Source organism: Malus domestica, chromosome 05 (genome assembly GCF_042453785.1).
Source record: "Malus domestica chromosome 05, GDT2T_hap1".
Lineage (NCBI taxonomy): Eukaryota > Viridiplantae > Streptophyta > Magnoliopsida > Rosales > Rosaceae > Malus > Malus domestica.
Window position 1 is genome coordinate 36491695 of NC_091665.1, and position 14645 is coordinate 36506339.

At 37.2% G+C, this 14645-nt stretch overlaps 1 protein-coding gene across 1 annotated transcript; it reads right to left on the minus strand.

Moving 5' to 3' along the window:
- Window positions 1-1941: 1941 nt before the first annotated feature.
- LOC103435512 (transcription factor MYB86-like) lies at window positions 1942-3298 on the minus strand. The gene is made up of 2 exons (XM_017332229.3): window positions 3041-3298; window positions 1942-2861 (listed from the first exon to the last, which is right to left on the minus strand). The coding sequence occupies exons 1-2, from the start codon at window positions 3168-3170 to the stop codon at window positions 2026-2028; spliced, it is 966 nt and encodes a 321-aa protein (XP_017187718.2). The 5' UTR covers window positions 3171-3298; the 3' UTR covers window positions 1942-2025.
- Window positions 3299-14645: the final 11347 nt, after the last annotated feature.

A 14645-nucleotide genomic window follows, 5' to 3' on the forward strand; every position in this document is an offset into this window, starting at 1 on the left:
TGCAATGTTTGAAATTTAAATTTTTTTTGTTTCAATTTATGTGACACCATTTGATTGGATCTGTGAGTTTTGCACTTATGTCACGTCAATCATAAGTTGGCTCTAATTATGTCATCTAAGTAAACTTAACGGAATACATAGAAACAAGATAAAGTGGATGGGATATTGAGTTCCAGGAAGTAAAGTGACGACTTTTGAGTTTAAGAAGGTAAAGTGAGATCAAAATTGAGTTTCAGAAATCAAAATGACGACTTTTAAATTTCAAGAAATAAAGTGGTATCGAAATCGAGTTCAAAGAGTGTAGTTAAAAATAAGCTTAATTATCTGGAGAAAAGTGAGCATGCATTTGACGAAAAAAAAAAAAAGTGAGCATGCGTAAGGATGGGTTTGTGCATCTTTAAATTATCACTTGGACTATTCACTTCCCAATAATATTTGTTCATAATTTTTTCAAGTTTGATCATGTGAGTTGCAGGATTCAATTTTTTTTATGTCAATTTCATCAACTCATAACAAAATGAAGGTGAAAAACGGAAACGACCAATTTTTCATCATCAACTGATATTATCATGGTTATCACAAACATGGATTAGTCAAATAGTGTTAGTCAATCATCAATCTTTAACGGACTTGGATTCTCTGCCCTCCCATTTCGGTGCCCTTCCTGTGCCCTCCTGTTTTGTATGGTCACGGTTAATCCATGCTAACATTTTATATTGTTTTTTATAAAAATAATAAGACAAAAAAAAAATAGTAATATAAAATATTGACGTAGCTTAACCGTAACCACACAAACAGGAGGGCACGGGAAGGGCACCGAATTGGGAGGGCAGGGAATCCAAGTCCATCTTTAACAAAATTTCAAAAGATGGAGGTGGGTAAAGATTGGTATAAGAAAATGATGGGGGAGATTAAAGGATCATAACCCAACTTTTGGGAAAGTGAAAATTTTGTTGTGTCAGACTTTTAGTGTATATGGTATCTTATGTTTATAGGATTCTCCATAACATACTAGGTATTCATACACGAAAAGATGTCTGGAGCAATGAAACACTGGCAAGTATCCAAAGACGATGACCACCCGATCCTCAGGATGTGGAAGTCTTTAATTTTTGTTTCTAAAAAAAATTATTAAGAAACTTAGACTTCAAAGGCCTTATTTTGGAGAAGATAAATGCTAATGAGACTCTCCATCACCTCATATTTTTGACACAATGTTTTATAATGTTAATATGGAAATTATGCCAAAAAAAATAAAGTGACAGAAAATCTGTGAAAAATCTCACTTACGAGGAAGTCTTCTTAGCATTTCTCGTTTGAAAAACCTAGTGGGACAACCAAGGCAAAGAAGAAAAGCACCACACCCGGTTGGATTTCGAACCCAATACAAAGTGGGTGAGAGAGAAACTGCAGCACACGCTAGCCACTCGACGGGCAGCCATGGGTTGCATGCTCTAGGGCAATGATTCCATGGGAACAACTTGACCAGGTCGTAACTTCCTCCAAACACTAGGCCTTCATCACTCAAAGTAAGTTTTAAGCTCGAATTCTAATCTCCCACTCATGAACCGATTGGAAAACCAAAAAAAGAAATAAAGGCCTAGATACATGGTCCAAGCTCGAGAGGAATGCAGTCCTATTGGTGGTGCGTTGTTCATATTTACTTGTCAACAAAAAAATGGCGTTCAGTGGGTAACTGCATGATGATTTTAGCAACGAAATTTTAAAAAATAAAGTACTCTTAAGTCAACAATTAATATTTGCACCGTAGAGTTAATTAGTATTACGGTTTAGTGTATTTCTCTTTCCTTATAAATGAAAATTTTTAAATTCAAATTTTGTAGATCGCGAGTTCGAAACTAATTTATTTACTCATCCTTGGTGTAAATAAATCAATATACCAAAAATTATTCACATAGTAGAGTCAAAATATAACTACAAAAACAAAACAAAATATTAAAGCCCCCCTAAACCAAAAAGGAAAAGTCATCTTTGCTATATAAAAAAAAAAAAGTCCCAAAATGCCTAACCATTCCATGTAAGTTGATCCATTGGACTCAGTTGGTAATTATACATTCCACAAGGCAATTCTGTACACTCCATAAAATCCAGATCAAAGTTAGAGCTCCCAAATGAAGCATCTATGTTTGTCTGTGCACCATTCAACACACTGGGCTTCTCATTTTCCACCACTTCACAAGCCTCCTCCTGTTGTGATTGCAATATGTCTTTTGGGTTTGTGGATTTAGTTATGGGTTGAAAGCTCTCATTTACAATATTTTCAAGCTCTGATATTGGATATAAGTGAGAAGTGGAGATTGTTGGGACACTGTTAATCCCCATGGATTCTGTTAAAACATTTGGATTAATTTGCTCTTGGACTTGGAATTCATAGGTTGATATGGTTGAGCATTCATGCAACGAGATATCGACATGATTTGTATGTGGAGATGAAGTAGAAGGTAATGTGAGATAAGGTGCTTCCAATATGTCTATGGAAGTATCTGCTGAGACATGTGAAGAATTTACAGAGAAAAAAGAAGATGGAGAAAACATATTGCATGCATAAATATTATTGTTGTTGTTGTTGTTAGCTTTGAAAGAAGGGAGAAGATTGTGGGTGTTGGGATCAAAACCTTGTGCAATGAGCTTCTTCTTGATGCATGAGTTCCAAAAATTCTTGACCTCATTGTCTGTTCTACCTGGTAAATGCTTCGCTATCTGAGCCCATTTGTTGCCTAAAATCCTATGAACATCTACGATGGTTCTCTCTTCTATCTCAGAAAATGGACCCCTCTTGAGATCTGGTCTCAAATAGTTTATCCACCTCAATCTGCAACTTTTCCCACACCTCTGCAAACCTGCAATTAACAATGTAACAAGATCACAAAACGACATCGTTGAAATAATTAAGGAAGAGTTTTCAAACTGGTATGTGCAAAATGAAACACATTGTTCTAGTCAATTTGGCTAAGCGTCCATATCTCTGCTGAGAGAATATCAATAACAATAATTGATGACTACGGAAATACACACGTACCAGCTAGTTTTGGGACAGAGCTCCACGAACCATGGCCAAAGGTGTTGATGTGATTCAATAGCTTCTCATCTTCTTCAGGAGACCACAGTCCTTTCTTAATTTTCTGTTTGCTGCAACAGTTATGGCCCATCCTTTTCTGTTGATCCTCCAGCTCTTTCAATATTAATTAGCACACACCATTAATTGTCATGTCTGGATGTGGCTTGTTTACCTTAAATATGTTCCTTAAACATCCGATTTAGAAAAAGGTAAACATATCTTATTGTGTGTGTGTGTGTGTGTGAGAGAGAGAGAGAGAGAGAGAGAGGATCACTGAGTCTCTCTTTGAGTGTTTTGGTAGCTTCACTGTCTCATCAACCATATGGCTCTCAATTAACTTGATTGTTACACTTTTTCTTTAATAATAGTTAATTTGAATCTTACTTGATGAGTAAGAGTTTAGTAAGAAATTACACAGCATGGTCCTCCTTAAAATGAACTGTTTGATTTGTGGAGTAACATTGGAATTAGTAAGGATCTTATTTTATCTCTAATTAATACAGGGAAATGATTGCCCCACTCTTTTTTTTTTTACACACCCATGTTGAGGTGATTAAATCTATACATAAACTATTGAATGAATGATTGAGGTGATTAAATCCCAGCAAGCATAGTGAAAAGATGCACGTTAAAGAAAGTGAAAAAAAAAATGTCTAAAGAATTACTTTACCCCGAGATTAATTAAACGTTTGATTTTGATCTTCTTTGCTTTTTTTTTTTGCCTTTAAATTTTATATTTAAATATTGATTGATTCTCTCTCCCAAATGATATGATGTAAGTAAACCTTTAGCAAACATAGAAACAAAATTGAACCGTACTATTTGAAATGAATATATTATATATAATTAATGTTCATCTGTGGAAGGCCTAATGATTTAAAGCGAACTACATCATTTCCTTCCACGCCACACCACATTTCTATATGTGTACATTTTTTTTATGCCATTTACGTCTTATAATTTATAAATCTGATTAGGCGGCATTTGACAAACATCCTTTCTTCACTCAACCGTTGCTTGAAGGTTTCAATCATAATTTCTTGGTGTCAACGAAGAAGATGATAATTGGATATGTCTCCCTTCATCATTTTTCACCCCTGTCCCTTGCTACCCTACTTTCCTTAATTATTTGTTTAAAACTTAATTAATTAATCGTTTTCCCTCATAAATTAACTAATTTTCTTTAGGAGGAAATCACGTGGAAAAGCAAAAAATTAAAGAGCACACATACTAAATTAAACCAGGCCATATCCCCTAAGAGATCATTACCCTGAGAGCAACGATAACTTTTTATTGTTTTGTACAGAAATGGGAAAAGTCCCTTTGTCTTGTGGAATATGAAATGTATAGCACATCTCACCAAGCTAAAGCGAAGTAATTAGTCTACTTAATAAACCAAATTCAGCTTGAGTAATACTGGATCACAAGACTACTTATAAGGGTGAAAGGAACTCGTTTGCTTGAGTGGATTTCATAAAATTATAAAAGGCTTGCTAGCAATAAAGAGTGATATATAAGATTAGATTAAATAACTCAGAGATCAAAAGAACCTTCAATTCACACTATTAGGAACATTTTCACCTATTTTCAAAGTGTTATTATCAATAAGTGTATATGTGTATCATTTCATTGAAACCAATATTACATCCCCTTCCACCCCGTCCTCTCACATTCTCTATTTTGTCGTTCTCTTTCTATAAAAAATTAATATAATATATTGACATGGCTTAACCATGACCGTTCAAATAGGAGGAGAGGGAAAGGTAGGAAAAAAAAAAGGAAGAGAATCCTACTCCTTACGCGTTTGCCTTGTATCTCCCTTATGTCGTTGTCTATTAATTGAAACAATTTGTTTCTTGACCTATTATTTATGGCTTGTATGTCACTGAAGGTATATCATTATGAGTCTACATATATAGTTATTGTGTGACAACGTCACGTAATGAGTATTTTAGACTCTAAGGATGTATCCGAAGAATCTCTGCTCTCCATCATACCCCTAGTCCAATCCCAATTCTTTTCCCCCTTTTGTTGTTTTGTGTTTGAGTCATCACTTACTGTTCTTTGTCTAACTTTTAGGGTTGCACAGACATTGGCGAAGCTACAGAGGGTCTGGGAGGGACGGCCGCCCTTCCCTTTTTCGGAAATCAAGCCGAGAAGCGACGGTCTGCCCTTTTGGTGTTGTCGGAAAACCTACAAGGTGAAGTCATGGTTGCTGCAGGCTGCATCTCTGTGCAGCACCTGTGTTTTGTTATAAACAATCATCTGAAGAAGATGTGTCCTTTGCCTTTATACAATAAAAATAATAGATACTGAACGGCGGGCATAAAAATATTTATAAAAATAAATAAAATTAAAAATTAAAAAATAAAATTAAAAAAAAAACACAACAAAAGGGGGATCATTCGTCCCTATTTATTAACCTCACATTCACTTCCCCAATTCCCACCTCACTGCCATGCCTTCTGCCCTTTTAAATTTAAATTACTAATTCATAATTTAACATAAATATTTGCTTAATTGACATTCTTTATAAGAATTATAGGGTAATATGGATATTGATTATTGATATGAATCATATGATTATTGATTAATAAGTAGATTTTTAGGAAAAATTTAGCTGCCATTTTTCGAAAGAGTGCAGCTTTTGTTAAAATTTGATGCTTGGAAGGAGTTGACGTATCAACTATTGGTTAAAGTTGAAGTTTTTATCTTAAAAAAAAGAAGTAAATGTTTATTGGGTAGATATGTTTGCAAAAAACTCAAATTGGTATGATAAGGTTCTCTGTTTTCACATTTGGCATATTACACTATAGTGGCTTGTATCAAATATAGGCTTCGTTTGGATTCTAGGATTGTATTTAAATAGACAAACATATAAATTCAGTCCTCTAGACCAGATGAGGCCATATAGTATTATGATCAAAGATATGAACATCACAGCAATGCCCCCTTCCCTTAAAGCTGTGGAATAATTAGCAAATTTATGGCATAAAATATTGCCGGCAACAATTGTAACTTGTTTGCCTTGATAAATATATGAGCGAAATTAATATTGTCTATTATCTAGAAGAATTTGGTTGTCTACATTTATTTTGAAACCTTTTACTCTTTTAAATTTAACCCCTTTCCCCGATAAATGCTGACTTCGCCACTATGCACAGATATGCATGATGCCCAAGTTGGGTAATTAACGAGATTAAGATTTTTGTATCCCATGTTTAAGAGTCAAATGAAATATTGTATGCTCATCACTAATATCTAACAAGAATGATATCGACCAGCAGTCCATTATATAAGCTTTTCTGCGCATAATCTCACCGACAGTTTCTAAAATCTTCTCTTTCTTCTTTTTTTTTGGCCTTGAGTTTTGATAATCATAACTTTGAAGAAATTTTAATGCAAAAGCCAAAACAAGCTTGATTATCCCCACTAATAAAATTGTTAATGTAATATAATACTGTTCATCACTCATATTATTAAGTTATAAGTTTTTTTCCTTGCCCTTCACTCCTTTTCATAACTTTTTCGTATTTAACTTTCTTTATCTTGGTTTAGTAGAACGATTAACGTTAGTGGGTTAAATAATTAATCGTTACTGATAGAAATCAAACTTGCACATAATACGTACACATGATTGATTCTCGCTACTACTACTGTGGTAAAGCGTGATCTTATCTTTGTTACTTAATTATTTTGTTGAATGTTACTATTTTAATGAAGAGAATTAAACCTAAACATGTCTTGGTGCTATCCTTATGGATCCCATCTTTGTTCACCACTCGGCCTAACTCTAAGGGCTTCTAACGACCTTTTAACCCAATATTTACTTCAAAGTGTCGTTGATGTGTGCTTCTGCCCACTTATTTCCTTTTGCGGTTGTACGGACAGAACAGTACCTTGTGACTAAATGCAATTACGTTACCTCAAACATATCTATCCACTCAAAAGTCAAGACAAATGCCAATAAGGAAAATGGCAAATATGTGCAGCTTACCTCTTTCTAGGTGTTAGAATTGATCTTCAATATTACCCTAGTTATTAGGTAAGAATTCTCAATATTGCACCAGCCATCAATTGGATGCAATGAAGAATTTGGGGACGTGAAGTTGGCTTACTGGTCTAGACATGTGTACCACAAGAACACGAAGAGAATATAGAAGATCGGAATGCCTATGATTGATGCCTTATATATCTCATCAAGATTTGCTCCATATTTTAGACATGCATGCAGGTTCCTTGTAGAGTAAATAATTTCCTGAAATGCTGATTCGCATAAACAATAATTTATATGTGGATAAATATTCAACACCAATTGGGTTCCAGATAGAGGGATCTCAGAAGTGGCAGATACAACTAATAGAAAGACAGAATCTGATTAATAATAGTTTCAGCTTTGGAAAAACAAGGAAAAAGGATAAGGAGATGAAGTGTTTGAGTGAATAATCAAAGTTTACACTTCAAATTAATTAATAGATACTGTAAGAGAATGTATTGGCTGTCTAATTTGACTAGTAGCCATTGATTGCTTGACATCTACTATATCCATTGATATGATTCTTAATTAGTTAAATTAATCTGTCTCTATAGTTTACGTTTTGTTCCACTGTTCGGTTTTTTAAAGGAGGCCAAGCTTTGTTTTGGTTCTTTACAGCTACCGTATAATGGCTATCTTGCAGCCACGGCAAAAAGAATGGTACAGCAACTGATGGACTGATATATATTGTTCATTTGGATTATTGGATATAACCCGATCGGTTCGTTTCCTCAAACCCACGTAAGGTTGTGGATAAGGGAAAGTGCATGAATTTCAAGAAGCCTATGGTGCGGTGACAGTTTTCGTGTAAAATCGATTAAAAACATGAATAACAATGCTTGGGAAAATGCAATTGTTCAGCTTTTGCAAGATCTTTTGTGTGCGCATTAAGAAAAACGTTATGATTGTTAGGACTGCATTAAGAAAAACGTTATGATTGTTAGGACTTTGAAGTGAAAATGCAATTGTTGAGTAAGCTCTTTTGGTGTAAGCAGAACTACTTCCATTAATAAAAACTAAAGGTATGCTTCAAGCTTGGTACTCGTTTGGCCTGATCTAGCTGGATTTCTTTTTAGGAGAATACCTCGAAGTAGAACTGGTGGTGTCACTGTAGACATCGAAATTGCGGTGAAATAAATGTTCACCAACGCATTAAAATTTTGACGTGTCAAGGCATACATGGCATATGCCACGTGTCGTACAAATTGTACACATGGTGTGTGACTCAACAAAATAAAAAGAAATACCCTTGGAGGATTACACAAGTTTTTCTTCTCATTTTGGGCAATGACAAGGCAAGCACATTTCAATCCATTGAAGATCAAAACAAGGTTTTCTTCTCATTTTGGGCAATGACAAAGCATGCACATATCAAGTTTAAAATGATATTAAGTGGAAAATTAGGCCATAAAATTACCACTTCAAGTTTAAAATTGTATTAAGTGGGAAATTAGGCAATGGTGCTTGGAAAAGAAAATAATATTTTGTGGTGGTGATTCATTCTCAAAGCCTATAAATAGGCTTCTACATCAAGGTATCAGAAACGAATTCACAAATACATTTCTCTACTCCCAAAATGGAAGAGAATACTCCCCACACATCCAAAATCCTTGAAGCTTTGAAACTCTAAAGCTTTCAAGCATCCAACCTCCCAAATTCAAGCAAATCCCGAAGGATCAAGAAAGCCCTCTTCATTCTTCGTCAAATCCTCCTTCAAGATCAAGCCCCAACGGCCCTTGAAGAAATTCCTCCTTCAAGATCAAGCCCTAACGGCCCTTGAAGAACTTCCACCAATTCAAGATCAAGCCTCGACGGCCCTTGAAGAAAGTGTTCAACAAATCCATACAATTGTTCATCCTAAGATTAAGCCCCGACGGCCCTTTTGGATCAACAACATCACCAAATCCACATAACTGTTCATCCTAAGATCAAGCCCCAACGGCCCTTTGGATCAACAACATCAACAAATCCACACAATTGTTCATCCTAAGATCAAGCCCCAACGGCCCTTTGGATCAATAACATCAACAAATCCACACAACTGTTCATCCTAAGATTAAGCCCCGACGACCCTTTTGGATCAACAACATCACCAAATCCACATAACTATTCATCCTAAGATCAAGCCCCAACGGCCCTTTGGATCAACAACATCAACAAATCCACACAATTGTTCATCCTAAGATCAAGCCCCAATGGCCCTTTGGATCAATAACATCAACAAATCCACACAAATGTTCATCCTAAGATCAAGCCTCGACGGCCCTTTTGGATCAACAACATCACCAAATCCACATAACTGTTCATCCTAAGATCAAGCCCCAACGGCCATTTGGATCAACAACATCAACAAATCCACACAACTGTTCATCCTAAGATCAAGCCCCAACGGCCCTTTGGATCAACAACATCAATAAATCCACACAACTGTTCATCCCAAGATCAAGCCCCGACGGCCCTTGGATCAACAAGCTACCGTTCTTCAAGATCAAGCCCAAAAGCCTTTGAAGATCCGTTCATCACTGTTCTTCAAGATCAAGCCCAAAAACCCTTGAAGATCCGCTCATCACCGTTATTCAAGATCAAGCTTTAACGGCCATTGAAGAAACATTCATCCTCAAGATCAAGCCCCAACGGCTCCTTGAAGATCCGCTCAAATCCACCTTCAAAGATCAAGCCCACGGCCCCTTGAAGAAACTTCCAACAGTTCATCCAAGATCAAGCCTCAACGGCCCTTGGATCAACGAAACATCCACAAATCAACACCTTACGGAGATCGAATCAGAGGATCAAATTTGAGAGAGATTGTAACCCAAAATCATCAAACACAAATATAATTTTGTGCACGTTGTTCTTGTCTCTTTCGTTTCAGGAATTTTCCGTGTTCACAGTCACATCCTGATTCCGAAATACAATCAGAATTGGATCGTAAGAAGTACAACATAATATATAGAGTCATTAAGACTCGTATATATATAATATACAACAGAACTTTAGTAGAATTAATTAACAATAAAGGGTGGCAATTCCTAACTGGCCACACAACTACCCCACCTGAAAACTCTTCTCTAAACTGCAAAATAACCCTACATCGTGGGAATGACGCACCGGCCAATCCGGATAAGCTACAATTTTTCTACACAGTCATCGTTCAGTCAAACGTCACGTTATGCTTTAACAGAACTCATGATGCCCAGGTTAACAACAATATGATTATGAGAGTAAAACGTAAATTTATTGTATGAAAAAAAAAAAAAAAACTAAAGGCAGTAAGGTATGAATTTCACGATACTTAAAAGCACTAAAGTGATAATTAGTGGGTGAAGATCTTGCTATGTCATCAATTAATAGAAAAGTTAACGGCTAGACTAACAGAAATATCAAAGTGATAAGAGAATCAAACTTTATGTATGAAAGTGTGACAAAAAAAAAAGTAGGTGCAGTAAAGAACAACTTTGGCTAAACTTGAGAGTAGTAAAGTTTTGAATTATCCAAAAAAAATGATTGGGCTGATGCCATTATTAAAGCCCACATTATGAACTTGGGTTTAGGTTTGATTTATAAGCGGCTGATTCGCTTCTCCATGCATGAGCTTTTGCTTCCTTTGAAGATGCCTGTGAGCTATTCGATGAAATGCCTGAGAAGGACACGGTCTTTGAGGAGTGGGGATGTAAAGAGAGCACGTTTGGGTTTTTGAGGAGATGCCAGTGAGAGATATTACTTCATGGTCTGCCATGATCATTGGGTATGCGCAAAATGGCAATCACAAGCGTGCCTTATTGCTGTTTTGGAGTATGGTAATGAATGAGAATGAGGGTTTAAAACCGGACTGAGCCCACATGGGTTCTTTTGGGCTGTTGGAGGGGAAATCAGTTCATGGGTTTATGGTAAAAAAGCATTGGGAGTTCAATGTGGAAATTGGTACAACATCGGTTGACATGTATGCTAAGTGTAGGTGTTTGAAGGGAGCTAGAAAGGTTTTTGTATTGATGCAAGATCGTAGTGTCGTAGAATGCATTGATTTGTGGATCAGCACAGCGTGGCTTCAGCAGAGTAGCATTGTCTTTGTTTGAGGAGATGCAACAAGCAGGTGTGAGGCCTAATGAAATGACTTTCACAGGAATTCTTAGGGCTTGTAAGCATAAAGGACTGATCAAGGAAGGCCGAAAATGTTGAAATTCTTGTATTAATTGTAAATATTCATTGATTGATGTTATGATTATTTTCCTAGTATAGGACGTTGATTGTAGGACTTGATTATAGGATCTTGTCTGCTGTTGTAATTTGTCAAACTTGCCTTGTAAAGGTTGTTGCTAGTTTGTATATTAGGGTTGTACTATCTTCATATTCGATATTCAATATTGGAGTATAATCTCTTAGCACATACATACATATGTTCTGCCATTTTTTCTTGGCATCAGAGCACCCTCCTGGTGCCTGAAACGCTTCCGCTCAATCTCGTCGTTCAACATGAGTGACGAAGAAACTCCTAAACAAAAACCAAACAAGTCACAACCCACAACAACAATGGACATCACTGATCCATTCTACATTCATCACTCGGATCATCCGGGTCTACACCTTGTCTCCAAACCACTGGATGGTGACAATTATTCCACATGGAGCCGTGCAATGACAATTAGTCTAAGCGCCAAGAACAAGCTCGGTTTTGTGGATGGTTCGATCGAAGCTCCACTAGAAACTGACACCAAATATTCCCTTTGGAAACGATGCAACGACATGGTCCTCTCATGGATAGTCAGTTCCGTCGGCAACGATTTGATGAGCAGCGTCCTATATACGAATTCTCCCGCTGAGATATGGGAGGATTTGAAGGAACGTTTCTCGCAAGAAAATGTTTCTCGCATATTTCAAATCAAAAGAGAGATCATCGAACACTGAGAACTCCAACAGTCCATATCGGTATATTATACCAAACTCAAAGGACTTTGGGACGAACTAGCATCCTACAACACAATTCCAGCTTGCACATGTGGGACAATGAAAGTGGTCAATGAAAAGGAACAGCAAGAACAGGTCATTCAGTTTCTCATGTGGTTGAATGATTCTTATTCGGCGGTTCGAGGACATATCCTCTTGATGTAGCCACTACCAAGCATTCGTAAAGCATACTCTTTGCTTTTACAAGAAGAGAAACAAAGAGAAGTGGCTGAAGGTGGTGAGAGCAGCACTGCACATGCCATGATCGTATCTAAGACCACTGGGAATAAGCCTCACAAGACAAACAACGGTGGAGGTAAAAGATTTTCATTGCACTTATTGTGATGGCAATACTCATACAGTTGATTATTTTTTCTACCTTCATGGCTTTCCTCCTAGACACAAATTTCACGGGAAGGACGTAAAGCCTCCAAACAAAAATAGGCGTGATGATTTGAAATTCACAGCGGATGAAATCAACCAAATCAAAGCCATTCTCCGAGGTGATGGTAAAAATCAAGTTTTTGCAAATGCAGCAGGTATTCCTAATGCCCGATGTTATTCTTTTTCCACAAATAATCGAAATTCTTGGATTATTGATAGTGGTGCTACAGACCACATTTCTTTCTCTTCCAACTTAAATGAAAAAAAGAACCCACCTTATTCCTCCGTTAATATGCCAAAAGGGTCACAAGCAACAATTTCTTGTCTTGGGTCAATCAAGATCACTCCCAATTTAGAACTAAAAGATGTGCTTTGTGTTCCTAGTTTTCGAGTAAACTTGATGTCTGTTAGCAAAGTTACTCGGGGTTTGAATTGTTTGATCATTTTCTTTCCCACCTTTTGTATCCTACATGATTTGGCAACGAAAAAGATGATTGGATTGGGGAAAGAGCGTGATGGCCTGTATTACCTTGTACCAGTCAATGAAGACGTTATATTTCGACAGAATAAGCTTGGGGTAGCTGCTGCCTCTGCATCCACATCAGCCAACATATGGCACCAGCGACTCGGGCACCTTTCCAATGGTCCAGCCCATTTTTTATCTAGTTCCATTCCTTCAATTTCTTTTAATTTTGATTCTCATTGTGATGTCTGTCCAATAGCCAAGCAAACAAGGTTACCATTTTCCTTAAGTTTTACTTCTAGTTCAAAACCATTTGAGTTGATACATTGTGACATTTGGGGTCCGCACTGTTTGCCCTCTTCCTCAGGTGCACAATATTTCTTAACCATTGTTGATGATTACTCCTGATTCACTTGGCTATTTCTCATGCATTTAAAATCTGAAACACAAGAGAAGATAAAACTATTTTTTGCATATGTCAACACCCAATTTCAGTGTCAAGTCAAGCAAATTCGAACCGACAATGGCGCAGAATTTCTATTCATGCGCCCATTCTTTGACAAATCAGGGACATTTTTTCAACATACTTGCTCACACACACCACAACAAAATGGGGTGGTGGAGCGTAAACATCGTCACCTCCTTAATGTTGGTCGAGCACTTCATTTCCAGGCAAATCTTCCACTTAAATTTTGGGGAGAAAGCATTCTCACTGCCACTTACCTAATAAATCACACACCCACCATAGTTTTATCCAAAAAAACTCCTTATGAAATGCTCTACAAACACACACCAACATATATGCACTTACGGGTCTTTGGGTGTCTTTGCTATGCAACATAAACATCACCTAAACACAAATTTGATGCTTGGGCTCGTAGATGTCTCTTTGTTGGATATCTTTCTGGTTAAAAGGGGTATCATCTTTACGACCTTCAACATAACCAATTTTTTACTAGTTGCAATGCGGTATTTCATGAACACATTTTCCCTTTCTCTCACCTTACTCAAGACACCTGATGAACTTGTGTCTGTCTTGCCATTAACCACATCCGAAACCACTTCATTAGGCCCAGACCCACTTATATTTCATCCAAATCCACCACAAACAAATTTACCTAGCCCCACCGAGTCTCCTACTTCACCCTCTACCCTTTAACAACCACCAAACACCTTACTTGACCATTCTCCACTCACGGTCTCCCACGATCAACCACAAAACACTCCACCTGAAATATCGTCACCGTCGTCGACCGTGTCACAACCGAATTCTCTTTATCTCCCTAGCCCTGCAGACAACGTCACACCACCACCTTTTTTTGTCGCGGTTTACGCCCCAAGCAACCTTCTGTCTTATTGAAGGATTATGACTGCTCACAGGTCACCTCGTCAACTTCCAAATCCACTTCTTCTTCGCGGTCAGGTACTAGATATCCATTATCCACTTACCTCTCATCTTCTCATTTATCACAATCTTACCAAATTTTTGTGAACAACATAACCCGTTGTGTAGAACCTACTTCCTTTGCACAGGCCAATCTTGATTCTCATTGGCAGGAAGCAATGAAGTCTGAACTTGATGCACTTGAACACAACAACACATGGATGCTCACTCCTCTGCCGCCTGGAAAACATGCCATTGGCAGTAAATGGGTTTACAAGATCAAGCATCGCTCTGACGGTTCCATCGAGCACTATAAAGCGCGATTGGTTGCCAAAGGTTACACGCAGATTGAGGGTTT

Bases quoted from the DNA above. Each gene is read 5' to 3' on its own strand.
- LOC103435512 (XM_017332229.3), bottom strand. From the start codon at position 3,170: ATGGGCCATAACTGTTGCAGCAAACAGAAAATTAAGAAAGGACTGTGG. The intron at 2,862-3,040 runs GTACGTGTGTAT...TGTTAATTGCAG, and splicing joins CTCTGTCCCAAAACTAGCTG to GTTTGCAGAGGTGTGGGAAA.